Here is a 16,375-nt window from a genome sequence, read left to right as displayed (position 1 = left end):
AAGGCAAGGACAAAGGGAGAAAGAATCTTAGGCTGGCTCCACACCCAGCACAGAGCCTGATATGATCTCACAAACCAAGGAATCCTGACCACAGCTGAAATCAAGAGGCATGCTTAACAGACTGAGCCACCCAAGCTTCAAGGGATGGAGTGTCTTTAATGGAACAAAACAACATAGCCCCTGGCAACTGGAAGTATGCAGCTTTTGATATGAAAATACCTTTTTCTCCATATCAGTTTGCAAGGACAATCAGAAGTAGTTTGCTTTTAACTGGTATGACTAACAGTAACTTTACAAGTATTGCCTCTGGGCTGTGTCAACTCTCCTGCTTTCTGTCATAATACACTCAGAAGACATCTTAATCATCTTGACGTTCCACACATCATCATATCAATCCACTACACTGCTAATTGTTTCTGATGAATAGGAAGTAGCAAGTACTTTAGATGTCTTAGTAAACATATGTGAACCTCAGGGTAGGAGGTAAACCCCACAAAAATGAAGGAGGTCATCACCTCAGTGAAATTTCTTGGAGTCAAATTGTCTAGAACATGTTGAGATCTCCTTTCTAAGGCAAAAGAAAAATTGCTGTCCTTTGAACTATCTTCAGCTAGGAAAAGCACAACAGTTGGTGGGCTCCTTGAGGTTTCGAAGTCAATCTATACTATATTTGTGTGCTACTATAACCCATCTACTGACAAACTGAAAAAGACAAGACCACTATGGATTCAAGACTTCTCAGACATGAAGATTTAAATCACCCCCACAAAGTAAAAAACCCCATCTGAGGTCCTGATTGAGCATAAAGAAAACATGAAATGGGTAGTGGAGGAAGTGAGTCATCAATATCAACTACAGCCTTGTGATCAATTGAAATAATTACAGAAATTGTGTATTTTCTTCCTTATTTATTTTCCTTCTCCTTTCTCCTTCCCTGGTTTAATGCCATATGCTGTACCCAGACTAAATAAACTTAAAATGAACCCAATTTCATTTAATATCCCATCAGTTCTGTGAAATAGTTATCTTAGTTTCGTGGAATGAGTAAATTAAATCTAAAAGAGGCTTTTTGGGGGGTGACAGTTCGTTTCATGGGGTCTGGAGCTAAAGGCCAAGAAAGAATTCTTGAAGATATCTTTGGTACAAAAAGGTGATTTTATTGAAGCATGGCAACAGGACCTGTGAGCAGGAAGACCTGCCCCAGAACCAAGAGAAGAGATTGTTTATATACTATGGGGTTAGGGGAGGTAAAGTCCAGGGGAAGTTTCTAGTGAGATTTTCATATGCTAAAGAAGACTCCCAGGATAGTGGAGGCCTAGCTATTGTCAAGCTAAGGTTGTTTTTCCCCTAGCAAAGCATTAGCATTAAGACAGTAGGGAGTTAGGGAGAAACGTTTTACTGTGCCAGCCTCAAGTATTTGTCAATGGGCTGCAGATTATAAGGAAATTGAGCTCTATCTGCCATTTCCTTCTGCCTTTGTTCCCACATCACAGTGGAGGGGTGATGGAGACTTAAGTCCTGCAAGACTATGATCTCTTATCAGTTAACCACCATTTGTTTTTCCCCTTTCCTTTGTTCTTGGGCAGCCAGGAATGCTGGAGGAATACCACACATATCCCACCTGGGGGGGGGGGGGGGGCGCAGGGAACAGCGGTGTTTGTGGCCTGTCAGCTTGCCTTACACTCCCTCATCAAAACGAACAGGAATCAGGATCTCAAAGAGATACGGGCACTCCCGTGTTCACTACAGCATTATCCACAATAGTCAAGACATGGAAGCAAAACAAGGGTCCAACGATGGGTGATGGATAAAGAAAATATGGTATTTACATACAATGAAATATTATTCAGCTTTAAGAAAGAAGGAATTCATGCTATTTACAACAATATAGATAAACCTGGAGGACATTATGCTAAAATAAATAGGCTATACACAGAACAAATCCTACATGACACCACTTATATGAGGAATCTAAAATAGTCAACTGATAGAAGCAGAGAGCAGAATGGTGGTTACCTGAGGCTGGGGGTGGGGGGGGGGGGAAGGGATATAAGGACGTGATGGCCAAAGGGTACAAAGCTTCAATTATGCAAGATGAATAAGTCTTAGAGATATACTGTGTACCATGGTGTCTATAGTTAATACTGCATTGTATACTTAAAAATTTGCTAGAAAAATATGTATCAAGTGTTCCTATCACCAAAAAAAAAAAAAAAAAAAAGGAGGAAACTTTTGGAGTTTATGGCATTGATTGTGGCAACTGTTTCATGCGTATATATACTTATCTCCAAACTCATCAAGTTATTTATATTAAATATGAACAGACTTTTGTATGTCAATCCTATCTCAATAGTTTTGTTTTGTTTTGTTTGTTTTTTTTACAAATAAAGAAAGTTAACTTGCTTATAGTCACAGCTCATAAGAGTGACTCCAAAACTCATGAAGAGACAATGATATTAAGGAACTGGAAAGGATGTGGGGAGGAGCTGGTTTAAAGATGCCTGTTTGGGAAGCCATGGGCTTTCAGAGTAAGCTCCTCTGTGCCAGGTTGTTAAGTTACTGTCCCAACTTCACGCCCTCCCTCCTGTGGCCAGCTTTGGGACCCTCTGCAAACCACTCTGTCTGGCTTTGCCACTAGGGGGTGACAAAGGAAAACTGCAAAGCTGAAGAGGAAGGAGGCACTGGCTCCTTCCTTCCATTTTGCTTCCTTCCGCTTAATTGGGACTTCCTGTATGCCAGCACTTCCCAGGATCCTCTCCCAGTTAACACCTGCTCACTCCAGCAGCTGCAGATCCTTTCCAGAGACGCACCTAACTTCAGTGTGCAGCTTTCTCAACATGTGTAGAACCTGCTTTATTGCACACCCCACTCAGAGTCACCAGCCAGACAGTTTTCCTGCAACATCTGAGTTTGGGCTCTATAGGACAAACCCCTTCTCTAAATTTCTAAATGTTAATTCCCTCCCTCTTCCTTTGAAAGAAACTATCTTTCCCAGGGTTTTCTGCAGTTCCTACATTTGTAGTATCTCAGTATCCCTTTTTACCCTGTTAGTTACCTATCAACTGAGTTTAAAATTCTCCATACAACATTCACTTGATTCACATAATGGGTATGGTTCTTCAAGGGCCTCTTACTGCTGTACTCTTATTGCCTTTAAAAATTCAGATTATTTACTGAACCATTTGTTCAGATGTTCCACTTACCTTGGTTAATCATAGGAGCTGACTATAGGAAAAATTTAGTCTCTGAGCTTAGGAGGTGGCAGCCAGAGAATTACAACATTATAGGCCTGACAGAATCTGACTGAGGAACTAGAAAGATTACTCAGCACCGTTTAGGTCTGTAGTTAAGAAATCTGTATCATTTCTATTAAAAAGCTTCCATGCAAAGTGGGCTGTGCCTTGGGTACCTGACAGCAGATGGCCCTTTGTTAATTACTACTGACTTATTCCTAAAGCCATAACTCTGACTTGAGAAACCTGCTTTCCATCATGACTATTCTATTAAACGTTAATAGGCAAATTTAGTTTTAAAAGCCCAAGGATACAAAAGGATTTTGAGAAACTTCAAGGCAGAGAATGTTGAATCATCATTTCAATCGAAGCATGAAAGCCTTAGGTGAGACTGTGGATTTGAGAGTTAAGTAAAATTGTTCTTGTGAGGTTCAGAGACACTAATCCAAAGCACCAAATATTTGTTCACATTGGGGCTATCCATTTCTAAGCACATTCCTTTTTCCTCTTCTTGATTCCTGCATTACAAATACATGACAGAGAAACAACTGATATACTGCATGACCCCAAAATAAAAAATTCTGGCTTTTACTAGGCTAATATTAAAAAATGTCAAGACTTTTGGTCTCTCAAAATTTCAATATGGTATGTATCTTAGGTGGAAGAGACAAACTAAATCTTTTCCCGAAAAGATGGGAGGAATCTTGATCTAAATGGAGGCAGAATTAAATAATATCAATATGATAGTATAAGATAGTATTCTTTGTTCAAATGAAGAGACCTGTAGACCTGGACAAAAAAGATCCTAGTAGATTTATAATATTGCAGGATGACTAAGTGAAGGAACTCGGGATTTTTTGAGCCACTGAGGTCATGAACCATGAGAGTTTGACAAGTCAAAATGACAGAGGTGTATCTAGAGTAACAGCCAAGAAGATCATGAAGCAGGAGGATTTCATGGTTCTCCCCCAGGAAGTGTGGTGGGGAGAATATAATGAATCCTAAAAATAGAATTCAGGAAACTCTGAGGTTATTATTTTGAAACTTCACCCCAACACCTACTGTTTTATTGAACAGACGAGACAAAAATGAGAGAGAAACACACAAAGGTTAGGCATAGAAATTAGTGTGGACCACGGACTGAGGCTGGAAGTAACACTTAACACTAAGCCAAAAAAGTATCTGGTTTCATTGCATTTGAGTATAGAACGTACAATTCAATCGCTCTAAAGATATTTTGAACTATAGGAAGAGACAGAGAGTAGGATGAGAAAAGGAATCAGAAGACCTAAGATGAAAACCCCAAATCTACCCACTTTTATCTTATCTTTCAAATGGGGGTTCTAATATCTCAGTGTCCCTGTATCAAGTATGTTTGTCAACAGCAATATACCTGGCATGTAAAAAAATAATAATAAACAATTTTTTTCTCTTTCTCCTCTGCATTCAATTGTACATCTTTAGAAACACAAAACCCTGTTGACTATTAAGAGGCTAATAATACCCAGATGCACAAGAATGGGAAATAAAGCTGAGAAAACTAGGAAGAGGGATGTCCAGGGTGATATTTGACTCCATTTGGGTAATTGGTCCTTTTTTATCCAACTCATCTGCACTCTAAAAAATCAGAATGCTCTTAATGTTTATGGGAATTTTTCCCCCACATGTGATGATCCTCCTTTCCTTTCTGTTCTTTTCTTTCTTCACATACTTTTTCCCTACTGATCAAGAAGCCAAATTCCCAGTGAGGAATGCTGACCAACTATGATCAATAAGCTGTCCTAGTACATCTTGATTCTCCAGCTAAAATTTCAAGCTGAATTTCAACATGAATTTCACATAAGCCATAGATATTAATAAGAAATGCAGAATGGAGAAATCCACATTGAAAGTGACAGAGATTGGCTTCAGTTCTCCTCTAAGTAATAAATCTTACTGAGGGTTTGTGGTGACTACCTCCACAAAATTGCAACATGGAAGAAGGTACTAGAGAAACAGACACTGCTTCCCAATAGCCTCACAGGGTTCTGGCAAAGCAAGGCTGAAAGCCACCAGTCCTTACTTTGTAGAGGTGGAGCCCCTACTGGTTGCAAAGGTATAGTGAAGCCTATGAACAGGCAGAAGACTTTTCAGACATCAAGAGCTATATGGAAAGCTATACTCCTGGATTTACCCCTAGTTCACTGCATTGCTAGATAAAAAGAACACCTATAAATGATGGAAAAGGAACTCCACCTTCCCTTAGCTTACTTAATAATAACTACCATTTACTTAGAACCATGTATTGAGCACTCGCTATGTTCCAGACACTGTGTTAAACATTTTTAACGTGTTAATTTATTCCTTAAACATTCTATCAATGTGGTATTTTATAGATGAGGGGATTAATGAAGTAATTTCTCTGCTTTAGAAAAACATACTGGTGGCTCTCAATGGTCTACCTACTCAAGTTCAAACTCCTCAGCCTGGGAGTTAAGACTTTCTGTCTAGCTTTTATCTCACATGATTGTTTTCTAGACACGGTACACTATTCACTGCTTCATAATGACAATTAGTTCTTTTCCACGTCTGTGCATTTATTGCAACTATTCACTAGGGCTGGAACGACTTTCCTACTCTGCCTTGTGTTCAAGTCCTGTGTACCCAACAAACCCCAGTAGAATCTAAAATACTTGAGGTGCACCTGGGTGGCTCAGTCAGTTGAGCGTCCAACTTTGGCTCAGGTCATGATCTCACAGCTCATGAGTTCAGGCCCTGCGTCGGACTCTGTGCTGACAGCTCAGACCCTAGAGCCTGCTTCGGATTCTGTGTCTCCCTCTCTCTCAAAAATAAATAAACATGAAAAAAAATTTTTTTTAATTTAAAATACTTGAAAGTACACCTGTGTCCTGCCCATCCTTGAGTCCCCCAAATCTTCTAGCACAGTGCCAGGCAAACTGGAGGAGCTCAACAAAGATTGGCTGAAATAAACTAAATTGCATTATTTTCTCTTGAAAAACATAATAATCAATAATGGAGAGATTGTGGATAAGTATACGGTGATTAAGAACACAGGCTCTGGAGCCAGACAGCCTTGCTTCAGATCCCAACTCCATTACTAACCCGCTGCTGACCTTGGGCAACTTGTTTATCCTCTCTATGCCTCAGTTTCCCTTATCTGTAAAACAAAGGATAACTTCAATACCAACCACATAGGGCTATTGTGAGAATTAAATGACATAGGGGCACCTGGGTGGCTCAGTCAGTTAAGCATCTGACTCTGAACCTCGGGTCAGGTCATGATCTCACAGTTCCTGGGATTGAACCCCGTGTCAGGCTCTGCACTGACAGCACAGAACCTGCTTGGGATCCTCTCTTCCTCTCTCTCTTCCCCTCCCCTGCTCAAACTCTCTGTTTCTGTCTCTCTCTCTCTCAAAATAAATAGATAAACATTAAAAAAAGAATTAAATAACATAGTGTACATAAAGCATAGAACCATATCTGTTATACAGCAAATGCTATATAAGGGTTTGCTGCTATTATAAAATCAGCTGTATATTTAGTAAGTGAACAACTCAAAATATATTTTAAAGTCATCGTGTCAGTTAATATTTAAACACATAAACATTTATTTACCTTGATTTTAAAAAATGTCAACTACCTATAGGAACTCTCTAGAAATCCAGTAGCTATTTAATTCAATCCAGCAATCATATCTGTCTAACCAATGGACAAAAACATCTGATTCAAATTAAAATTGTAAAATATAACTATTGTTAACAAGTAATTCCATGGAAGAAAAACCCTAAGTTTACTGTAGAATAATTGTGGTTAACTATCTCAGGATTAGATTTCACACAGTAAACAGCTGTAAATTTTATTTTCCCAGTGCCTGGCATGTATTAGGCATCCAAATTTTACTGGACATCTATTTACCAACTGGGTTAGTTTTAGTGAACACATATATTTTATATCTTCGTTAACTGTGTGCAATTTCCTGTTACTATCCACACATTCTATAGCTCACAATAACACATGAGAATTAACCCCCCAAGAGAAACAGCCAACACTGCCAGCCCGCAGATGGGCTTGCGCATGCTGTGTTGCAGTATTGTGAGGCCTGCTCTGGCATGTTGCATTGGGATCAGACATGTCTGCATGAGACAGAGCGGAAGGGCTCATCCCCTTGAAGCCAGTATCAGCCGTATTTAAGTCACAAAACATTACTTCCATTTGAAAGAAACCCAATGTGAGAGTAATTTTCAGCACAGGCTAATAAAGCTGGCAAACGTCTGTCTTGGCTATACCCACACACTGGAAGATAACTGGGAAAGGCCCCCAAAGGCCACCGTTTAACCCAAACCCAGAATCCTTTGCCTGCTTGCTCAGCAAAGAGTAAAGGGTTAATGTCAATGGCAGTCCTGATGCCAGCCATTTTTTCTTCCAATCGATACCGTAAAGGAGTTCCCCAGAAATTTAAAAGATCATGCAATTCAGAAAACAAAGACCAAATGTTTTTACTTACAGGCATTTTTATTAGGATGACAAACTGAAAAGCCTCCTATAGCCTGCTTTTGTGAAGGGTTGAAGCACTCCATCAGGCTTAAAGACAACCGAGTTGCTTGCGGCGAAGTGTGAAGCCTCCTGACACTGATGTTCCTGCTGACTAGGGAGGTGCCGTCATGGGAGGGTTTTCCCAACAGCACCCTAGAAATCCAGGCTGCTGGTAAGGCACACAGAGGTTCACAGCAAACTGTGATTAACACACATAAAAGCGAGCTTTCATCTCAGGCCAGGAACTTGGCAGTAAGCACATTCTGCGTCTAGGTGTTGGAGCCTCCCTGTCTTCAGCCCTGCTTTCTCTCATGGGCTTTAGGCTGCTCACCCTGCAGGTCTCACGGTGACCTCATCATCCACTGCTTCCCACCATCCCAGATGGCAGCTATATGGCTCGGGTCTCCTCTCACCTCTGAGTAAATCTGAGACCTCAACGTGGTCCCTGACCTCTCTCTTCAGGCATCGTCTTGATCAGCATGACCTATCATCTCTCCTTTCAAAAATGTGTCCCAGACACTTCCACCTCTTTCCGGTTCATCAACCACTGGCCTCACTTTTCATCCTCTCGCCTGGACCACTGATTGTTCTGCCTGTTTCCACTTTGGCCTGGTTCCATTTCACTTTCCAGAGAACATAACACAGGTTATCCTCCCCCAACCCGCCGCCACTGCAAAGCATCCAGTGCCTTCTCACTGCCTTTAGAATACAACCTAAATTCTGTTGAACAACCTACAAAGTCCTACTTGGTCCAGCACCTGACTACCTCTGCGACCTCATCTCCTTTCACGCTCCTCTTTCACCACACTCCAGCCACCTGGCAAGGGCTGTCGCCGACTGCCCTGACCAATGGAGGTGCACTCCCTGCTTCACCTCCCAACCACTCTCTATCACTTCACCCTGTTTTATTTTCTTCTGGCACTTGTCACTGCCACTCCTTTATCTTTTCAGTGTCTGTCCTTTCCTACTAGCACGCACACCTTGACAACAAGGACCTCATCTGACCTGTTAACTTCTATACGCAGAGCAGCTAGCATGGTGCCGGGCATTCTGATGGACAAATTAACCAATTTTAAAAAATGAATGAACACAATTTACAGTTATGTAAAATTTAGTTCCAGAAAAATGTTGATTTTTATTAGTAGGTATGAGGAATAGCTGTTAGGCAAGCTGTCATTCACTAGCTGTATGACTTTAAATCATTATTTAATATCCTTACTCTCAGGGAACCTGGGTGGCTCAGTCATTTGGGCATCCAACTTCGGCTCAGGTCATGGTCTCACCGCTCTTGAGTTCAAGCCCTGCGCCGGGTTCTGTGCTGACAGCTCAGAGCCTGGAACCTGCTTTGGATTCTGTGTCTCCCTCTTTCTCTGCCCCTCTCCTGCTCATGCTCTATTTCTCTCAGAAGTAAATAAACATTAAAAAATATTTTAAAAAATATATCCTTTGGACTTCAAGCTGTATTACAAAGCTGTAATCATCAAGACAGTATGGTACTGGCACAAGAACAGACACGCAGATCAATGGAACAGAACAGAGAACCCAGAAATGGACCCACAAACATATGGCCAACTAATCTTTGACAAAGCAAAAAAGAATATTCAATGGAATAAAGACAATCTCTTCAGCAAGTGGTGCCGGGAAAACTGGACAGCGACATGCAGAAAAATGAACCTGGACCACTTTTCTACACCATACACAAAAATAAACCCAAAATGGATGAAAGACCTAAATGTAAGACAGGAAGCCATAAAAATCCTCAAGGAGAAAGCAGGCAAAAACGCCTTTGACCTTGGCCACAGCAACTTCTTACTCAACATGTCTTTGGAAGCAAGGGAAACAAAAGCAAAAATGAACTACTGGGATCTCATTGAAATAAGCTTCTGCACAACGAAGGAAACAACCAGCAAAACTAAAAGGCAACCGACGGAATGGGAGAAGATATTTGCAAACGACAAATCAGATAAAGTGTTAGTATCCAAAATCTATAAAGAACTTATCAAACTCAACACCCATAAAACAAATAATCCAGTGAAGAAATGGGCAAAAGACATGAGTAGACACTCATCCAAAGACATCCAGATGGCCAACCAACACATGAAAAATGCTCAACATCACTCATCATCTGGAAAATACAAATCAAAACCACCATGAGATACCACCTCACACCTATCAGAATGGCTAACACTAACAACTCGGGCAACAACAGATGTTGGTGAGGATGTGGAGAAAGAGGATCTCTTTTGCACTGCTGGTGGGAATGCAAACTGGTGCAGCCACTCTGGAAAACAGTATAGAGGTTCCTCAACAAATTAAAAATAGAACTATCCTATGACCCAGCAACTGCACTACTAGGTATTTATCCAAAGGATACAGGTATGCTGTTTCGAAGGGGCACATGCACCCCAATGTTTATAGCAGCACTATCAACAATAGCCAAAGTATGGAAAGAGCCCAAATGTCCATCAACAGATGAATGGATAAATAAGATGTGGTGTGTGTGTGTGTGTGTGTGTATATATATACATATGTGTTTACATATATGTATATATATGCACATATATGTGTATGCATATATATGTATATTTATATAATGGAGTATTACTCAGAAATCAAAAAGAATGAAATCTTGCCATTCACAACTATGTGGATGGAACTAGAGGATATTATGCTAAGCGAAAGAGAAAGACAAATATCGTATGACTTCACTCATCTGAGGACTTTAAGATACAAAACAGATGAACATAAGGGAAGGGAAGCAAAACTAATATAAAAACAGGGAGGGGGACAAAACATAAGGGACTCTTAAATAAGGAGAACAAACAGAGGGTTACTGGAGGGGTTGTGGGAGGGGCCATGGGCTAAATGGGTAAGAGGCATTAAGGAATCTACTCCTGAAATCATTGTTGCACTATATGCTAACTAACTTGGATATAAAATTAAAAAATAAATTAAAATTTAAAATATATGTATATATACATAAAAACAATATCCTTACTCTCAGTTTTGTTATCTGGGACCTGGGCATAGTGACAGTCCTGATCTTATAGGGTTGTAAGAAATAAGGAAGAAGATGTGCATAAAATACCCAGCGCTGTGCCTGGCACATGGTATATATTTAATAAATGCTACCTATTAGCAAAGGATAAGATAATATTCTGGACACCTTAACAACAAGACTATTAGAGGGGTGCCCTGGGTGGCTCAGTTGGTTAAGCATCCAACTCTTGATTTCAGCTCAGGTCAGGATCTCACGGTTTCTAAGTTCAAGTCCCACATCTGGCTCTGTGCTAACAGCACGGACCATGCTTGGGATTCCTTCTCCCACCTTCTCTCTCTGTTCTTCCCCTACTTGTGTGCTTTCTCTCTCTCTCTCTCTCTCTCTCTCTCTCTCTCTCTCTCTCTCTCAAAAAAGTAAATAAATAAACTTAAAAAAAAAAAAACAAGAATATTAGCTTTATTGTGGAAACTGGTATGCCACCAGTGGTTCCCAGGAAATTGAATGATGTGATGAGAAATCCCAGATATATCCCCTCTTCTCTATGATACCCTCTAAAACAGAAATCACACCCTCCTCAGCACCCCCACAGAACACCCAAATAGTTTCCCACCCACTGTCCCTGCCTTCAAATTATCTCCTTTCTACTGCTAGCATTTCAGTTAAGAAAATAGGTTCTAACATCAGCTCCCTTTTAATGGTCTCAAGACCTTTAATAATCTGATCCCATCCTCCCCACCAATCTTACACCAAGTCGTCTTAAGGGTTGTCTTCAACAACACCCTCCCTAGGAAGAAGGAATATGGTATAGTGGCTAAGAACACAGAATCTGGAGCCAGAATGCTTGGCTTTGCAAGCCAGCTCCATTACTTACTCACTAGTTACTTAGCCTGTCTATGCCTCAGCCTCCTCATCTGTAAAATGGCAGGGATAGCAACCCTGCATACATCACAAGCTTGTGGTGAGAATTGTATAACACATATAAAGCACCCAGCACAAGGCCTAATACTTAGTAAGTGGTGATGCTGCTGAGCCTCCACTCAAAAACTAGTCCTCTTTCTAAATACAAATCCAATCATTTCACGTATCTGTTCCAAAACCTTTAATTAGTGTCCATTGCCAAGAAGATGAAGTTCAAAATCCTGAGTGTGGCATACTAAGTACAGTGCAAATTCTTCCTATTGTGGCTCTAACCCACCTGTTCCAACTTGTCTCCCACTCTTTTCCTCCACAGCCTCCAGTAAGAGGGTCTGGAGTCTGGGCTTTGTGATTCTCCCAATCGACACTTTTGCCATCCCATGAATGCATGGGATTCCATCCCATGAAATTTTATTTCCTTGCTTTGCTTGCTGAAATTCCCTTCATGTTCCTTTCTACCTGCTAAGCTCCTAATCATGTTTCGCTACCCATGCAATTGTTCCCTTTTCGTGAAGTACTTTCTGAATCTTCCAGATAAACCTACTTCTAAACTCCTACATCTCACCTAGAAAACCTGAATGTAAAACCCTGTGCTGTCTTTTGCCAGTTGACTTCGTGTCTCTTCTCTACAACCTCCTCAAGGGCAGGCACCTATTTACTTCTTTTTTGCATAATGTCTGACTTGCAGTAGGGATATAACCAATGAGAGTTTGACTGAACTAACAGAGATCTATGGAAGTAATGTGGACAACAGGCAAAATTCTAGCAGAGGGATCCCAAAGCACAAAATCATTCTAGTAGTGAGAAGGTGGCTAAAATGAAAGCAGTTTTAATGTTAAGCATCTTTTGAATCCATCAGCTTGTTGATTTTGGCTCCTGACTCCTTGATGTTGTATAATTTTCTACTTATTTTTTAGAGCCTGAGACATTTTATATGAAGATGGGTCAAGAAAATACATACATTCTTTAAGACTTTCAAAGTAAAGTATTTCCAAATGTTTACTAGTTTAATATTTTCCTACTCTAAAGCAATGCTAAAGCATCAGAGTAAGTTTTATGCCTTTATTTATTTAAATAATTCCATCATTAGGAGTTTAGTAGTTTAAACGTAACTCAGAAATCTCCCCTAGTATGCTCCATAGAACACTAATCTACAAAGCTAACCTGTGGAAACTAACAAACAAAATGACTCTACAGTCAAGTAAGTTTGGAGAAAAATACATGTTATATCTCTTTATTGGAAAGTCACAGAGCACTTCAGCATATTAAAGGTTCTGAAAGGTCCACCAACGAAGAATTCTATTTCCCAAATGTGTTTACCAGAGAACCTTTTAATGTTCCTTGGAATAGGTGTTCATGGAACTCATTCTGGGAAATACTGCACTGTTTGGTCTCTAAATGGCCCCATACAACTGTTCTTTAGGTCATGAGTAATCTTAATTCATAACATTGTTGGATGGAGTTTTAAAGGACATTTGTCACTATCACTGTGCAGGTCCTGACTCCCATTCGCCTGCCCCTAACAAGTTATCGTTCATTGCACACATGTAGGGAACAGAAAGCAAATGATTTTTACAGCTAAGAAAGTGTTTCATTACACACAATCAGAATCTCCTCTATAGATCCCATCCGTTCATCCTAATTCAGCTTCTTGGAGCCACAAAGAATAAATCTAAAATTTTTAGCACTTTTTCAGCCAGAAGACCTAAAATATCACATAGAATTTTTGGTTGCTAGTAGAATAGCAATCAAAATGCCTAGTTATCTCTTCATCTGAAAAGTAGACAAAAAAATGTGGGGATGATTTGCAGATACCTGGCATACCAGGCCCTCACTAATGACGGGTAATGATTAGAAGATAATGACTCGGCACCTTTGAAGACTGAAATGAAATGTCCTTAAGGTGACAAAGAGCCAACGTGAAGAGTCCTAATTTGACAACAAAACAATCTAATCCCCTTTTATGAGGTAAAGAGTGTGTCTTTGGTAATAAACACATAAGTAATTAGATGGTTTTAATGGAGATAGCTATAAACTGAAACATGGGGAAAAAAACTCTTGGTAATAGGCTGACGCCCCGGCGAGGTGGATATATAAGAGCCAGGGCAGAAGAGAGAAGCATCGAGACACCAACAGACTTCTCTTCTCAACCCAACAAAAACCCAACTCCTAACACCATGGCTTGCTGTGTCCCCTGCTGCTGCAGCGTCCCCACCGGCCCCGCCACCACCATCTGCTCCTCTGACAAATGCTGCCGGTGCGGAGTCTGCCTGCCCAGCACCTGCCCCCATGACATCAGCCTCCTTCAGCCCATCTGCTGTGACACCTGTCCCCCACCCTGTTGTGAGCCCGACACCTACGTGCCAACTTGCTGGCTGCTCAATTCTTGCCACCCAACTCCCGGAATGAGTGGGATCAACCTGACAACCTACGTTCAGCCTGGCTGTCAGAATCCCTGCGAGCCCTGCTAAGCCGCCGCGTCTCTGCACAGGTTCGGTGATGTGCTGCTCGTCACCTGGTCTTCAACACCCGCTACCACCTACATCAGGCTCAATCAATCCCAAGTCCCTGGGCCATGTTTTCATGAATGTGCCCAACTTCTTAATCCTCTCCTCCTTTGAGTGAAGTTGGGAGACCTTCTCCCTGTCTTTTAGGCTATTTCACTGCTCTTTGAGAAATAACCATTTTGACTATTCCTTAATAAACTTTATTCTGGCTTAGCAAATATGGCCTTGTGATGATTTACTCTCATGTTTCCTCTTAGGGGAAGTGGAATGCCTAGCTGAACCTGAACAGCAGATCAACATATCCACGATTTACACCAGCAGAAGGAGAGCACGTGTGGTAGAATCACTGAATAATTAGATACTGGCTCTTTGTGACACGCTGAAAAGTAAAAAATTCACTAGGTCATTTTACTCAATAGGTGTTTTTTGAAGACAAGCCACTCACTATACCAAGCCCTACACTGGAAACTGAAGATTAATGTAATATTTTTTAAATGTTTTATTTATTTTAATTTCCATTGCCCCTGAAATTGATTTTTCTTTCTTCCTTAACTGACTAAACAAATTGGTCACTTTGCTGCCATGTAGAAATAATTCTGACTCCTTAACTCATCACTGGTGAAATTCTAAGCTCAACATGCAATGCAATCTGGGAAGGAATATATATTCATTTTGATATATGCTGTCTTCTAGAAAAATCAATTCTGAAAAAATACTAGCATTTATTGGGTATTCCTTGCTCCCTCAAGTGAGAATTGGTTTACATTAGTCAGAATTATCTTTAGAAGTTTACTAGCCTAAGTGACATATTATATCATGGCATTGAAATAAACTGAAAATATCAGGCTGAAGTGCAGTATTCTCCATCCACCAGAAATAGGCACACAATTCTGTTCCTCTTAGAACAAAACTTATATGATGACCATATCATGTATTAATTCATCTCCCTGTTGTCCTGGAAAAATCCAAGCACGTAAGGTTTTTACAGAAAGTACCCAAAGTGCAATCTCGTATATATTCTTGGACTTGCCTTGGGCCTTTGAGCCATTTACTTCCCTCTCTGCCTCAGTTTCCTTGTTGTCACAGCAGAAATAATACTCTTGTCCCTGTTTATGTCTCAGGATTGTTGTGAGAGTCAAATGACCTAACATGTCAACAGCTGCACTCTGGATGGTGAGAGATGCTCACCATTACTGCCACATGATGGTTTCCAGCTTTCTCACCAAAAGACATCCTTTTATTTCTTGAAAAACATTACTTTTCCCATGTAACTTTTTAACATAATAATTCATGTTTGTTCATAAATACATTTATATGCATCAGAGAGAATTTTAGGTTTAAAATAACCAAGTTACCTCTTTTTTAGTCAAAATCAAAGCTTAAGGTTTTTATACACAATTGTAAGGGATAAATATTTAGACTTAATTTTTAATACTGGAAATAACTGTGAGTGTCCTAGTACTACCACTGCGGATCTTCAGGCATTCAAAGACCCTTGGCACTAGTTAAAAAGCCCCAGATATAACCCAGGAGATGTGTGGCTCTGCACTTGAGCTGCCTCTGTGGCCCAGAGCCAGTCACTTGAGCTCTGTGGGTCTCAGGTCTTAAATCAGTAAAATGGGCTGGCTGACCAGACACACTCTAAAGACACTTCCAGCTTGTCTATGGTTCTAGGTTATCCAGAAGTGAGTAACAAGTACTCCATGCCACTAACCAACCCCATCCCACCTTACCACTTTTGCTGTTTTTACTCCTAAGAACTAACATTTGGTGAATATCTACTGGCCATTCTAATATGTGCTTCACGCACACTATTTCATTCATTTCTAAGAAAAAACACTGACAGGTAGCTACCTTCATTGTCTCCACTTTACAGGAGAGAAAACAAACCGCGGAAGGGACTTACAAAAGTTGCACAAATAGTAAGTGACAGAGGGAGGGATTAAACCTGAAACTGCCCGAATCTAAAAGTCGCTTCTCTTCCCGCTACACCAAAGCACACACCTCCTTTGCAGACAGCAGTATGTCCAAGAGAAATATGATTGCATGTGGCTCTCTTTATCAGAAGAAAGTATATGCTTCTTAACAGTACACTGTCTACTATCTCTCTAAACTGTGTATTTGGTTGTGTGTAGTAACTCAGCTTTCTCTGGGGTGATTATAGTTGAAGACAAAATGAGTGTCTA

The 16,375-nt window shown here is 40.5% G+C and overlaps 1 protein-coding gene across 1 annotated transcript; it reads left to right on the top strand.

The window, feature by feature from the left end:
- Positions 1 to 13,811: 13,811 nt before the first annotated feature.
- On the top strand, positions 13,812 to 14,153 carry LOC102949601 (keratin-associated protein 3-1). Its single transcript, XM_007085826.2, has one exon. The coding sequence runs from the start codon at positions 13,860 to 13,862 to the stop codon at positions 14,151 to 14,153; it is 294 nt and encodes a 97-aa protein (XP_007085888.2). The 5' UTR covers positions 13,812 to 13,859.
- The last annotated feature ends 2,222 nt before the right edge of the window (positions 14,154 to 16,375 follow it).

The sequence above is a fragment of the Panthera tigris genome, chromosome E1 (assembly GCF_018350195.1).
Source record: "Panthera tigris isolate Pti1 chromosome E1, P.tigris_Pti1_mat1.1, whole genome shotgun sequence".
Classification (NCBI taxonomy): Eukaryota; Metazoa; Chordata; class Mammalia; order Carnivora; family Felidae; genus Panthera; species Panthera tigris.
This window is presented reverse-complemented; position numbering and strand designations above follow the sequence as displayed.

Coding starts and splice junctions, on each gene's coding strand:
- LOC102949601 (XM_007085826.2), top strand. CDS start 13,860: ATGGCTTGCTGTGTCCCCTGCTGCTGCAGCGTCCCCACCGGCCCCGCC.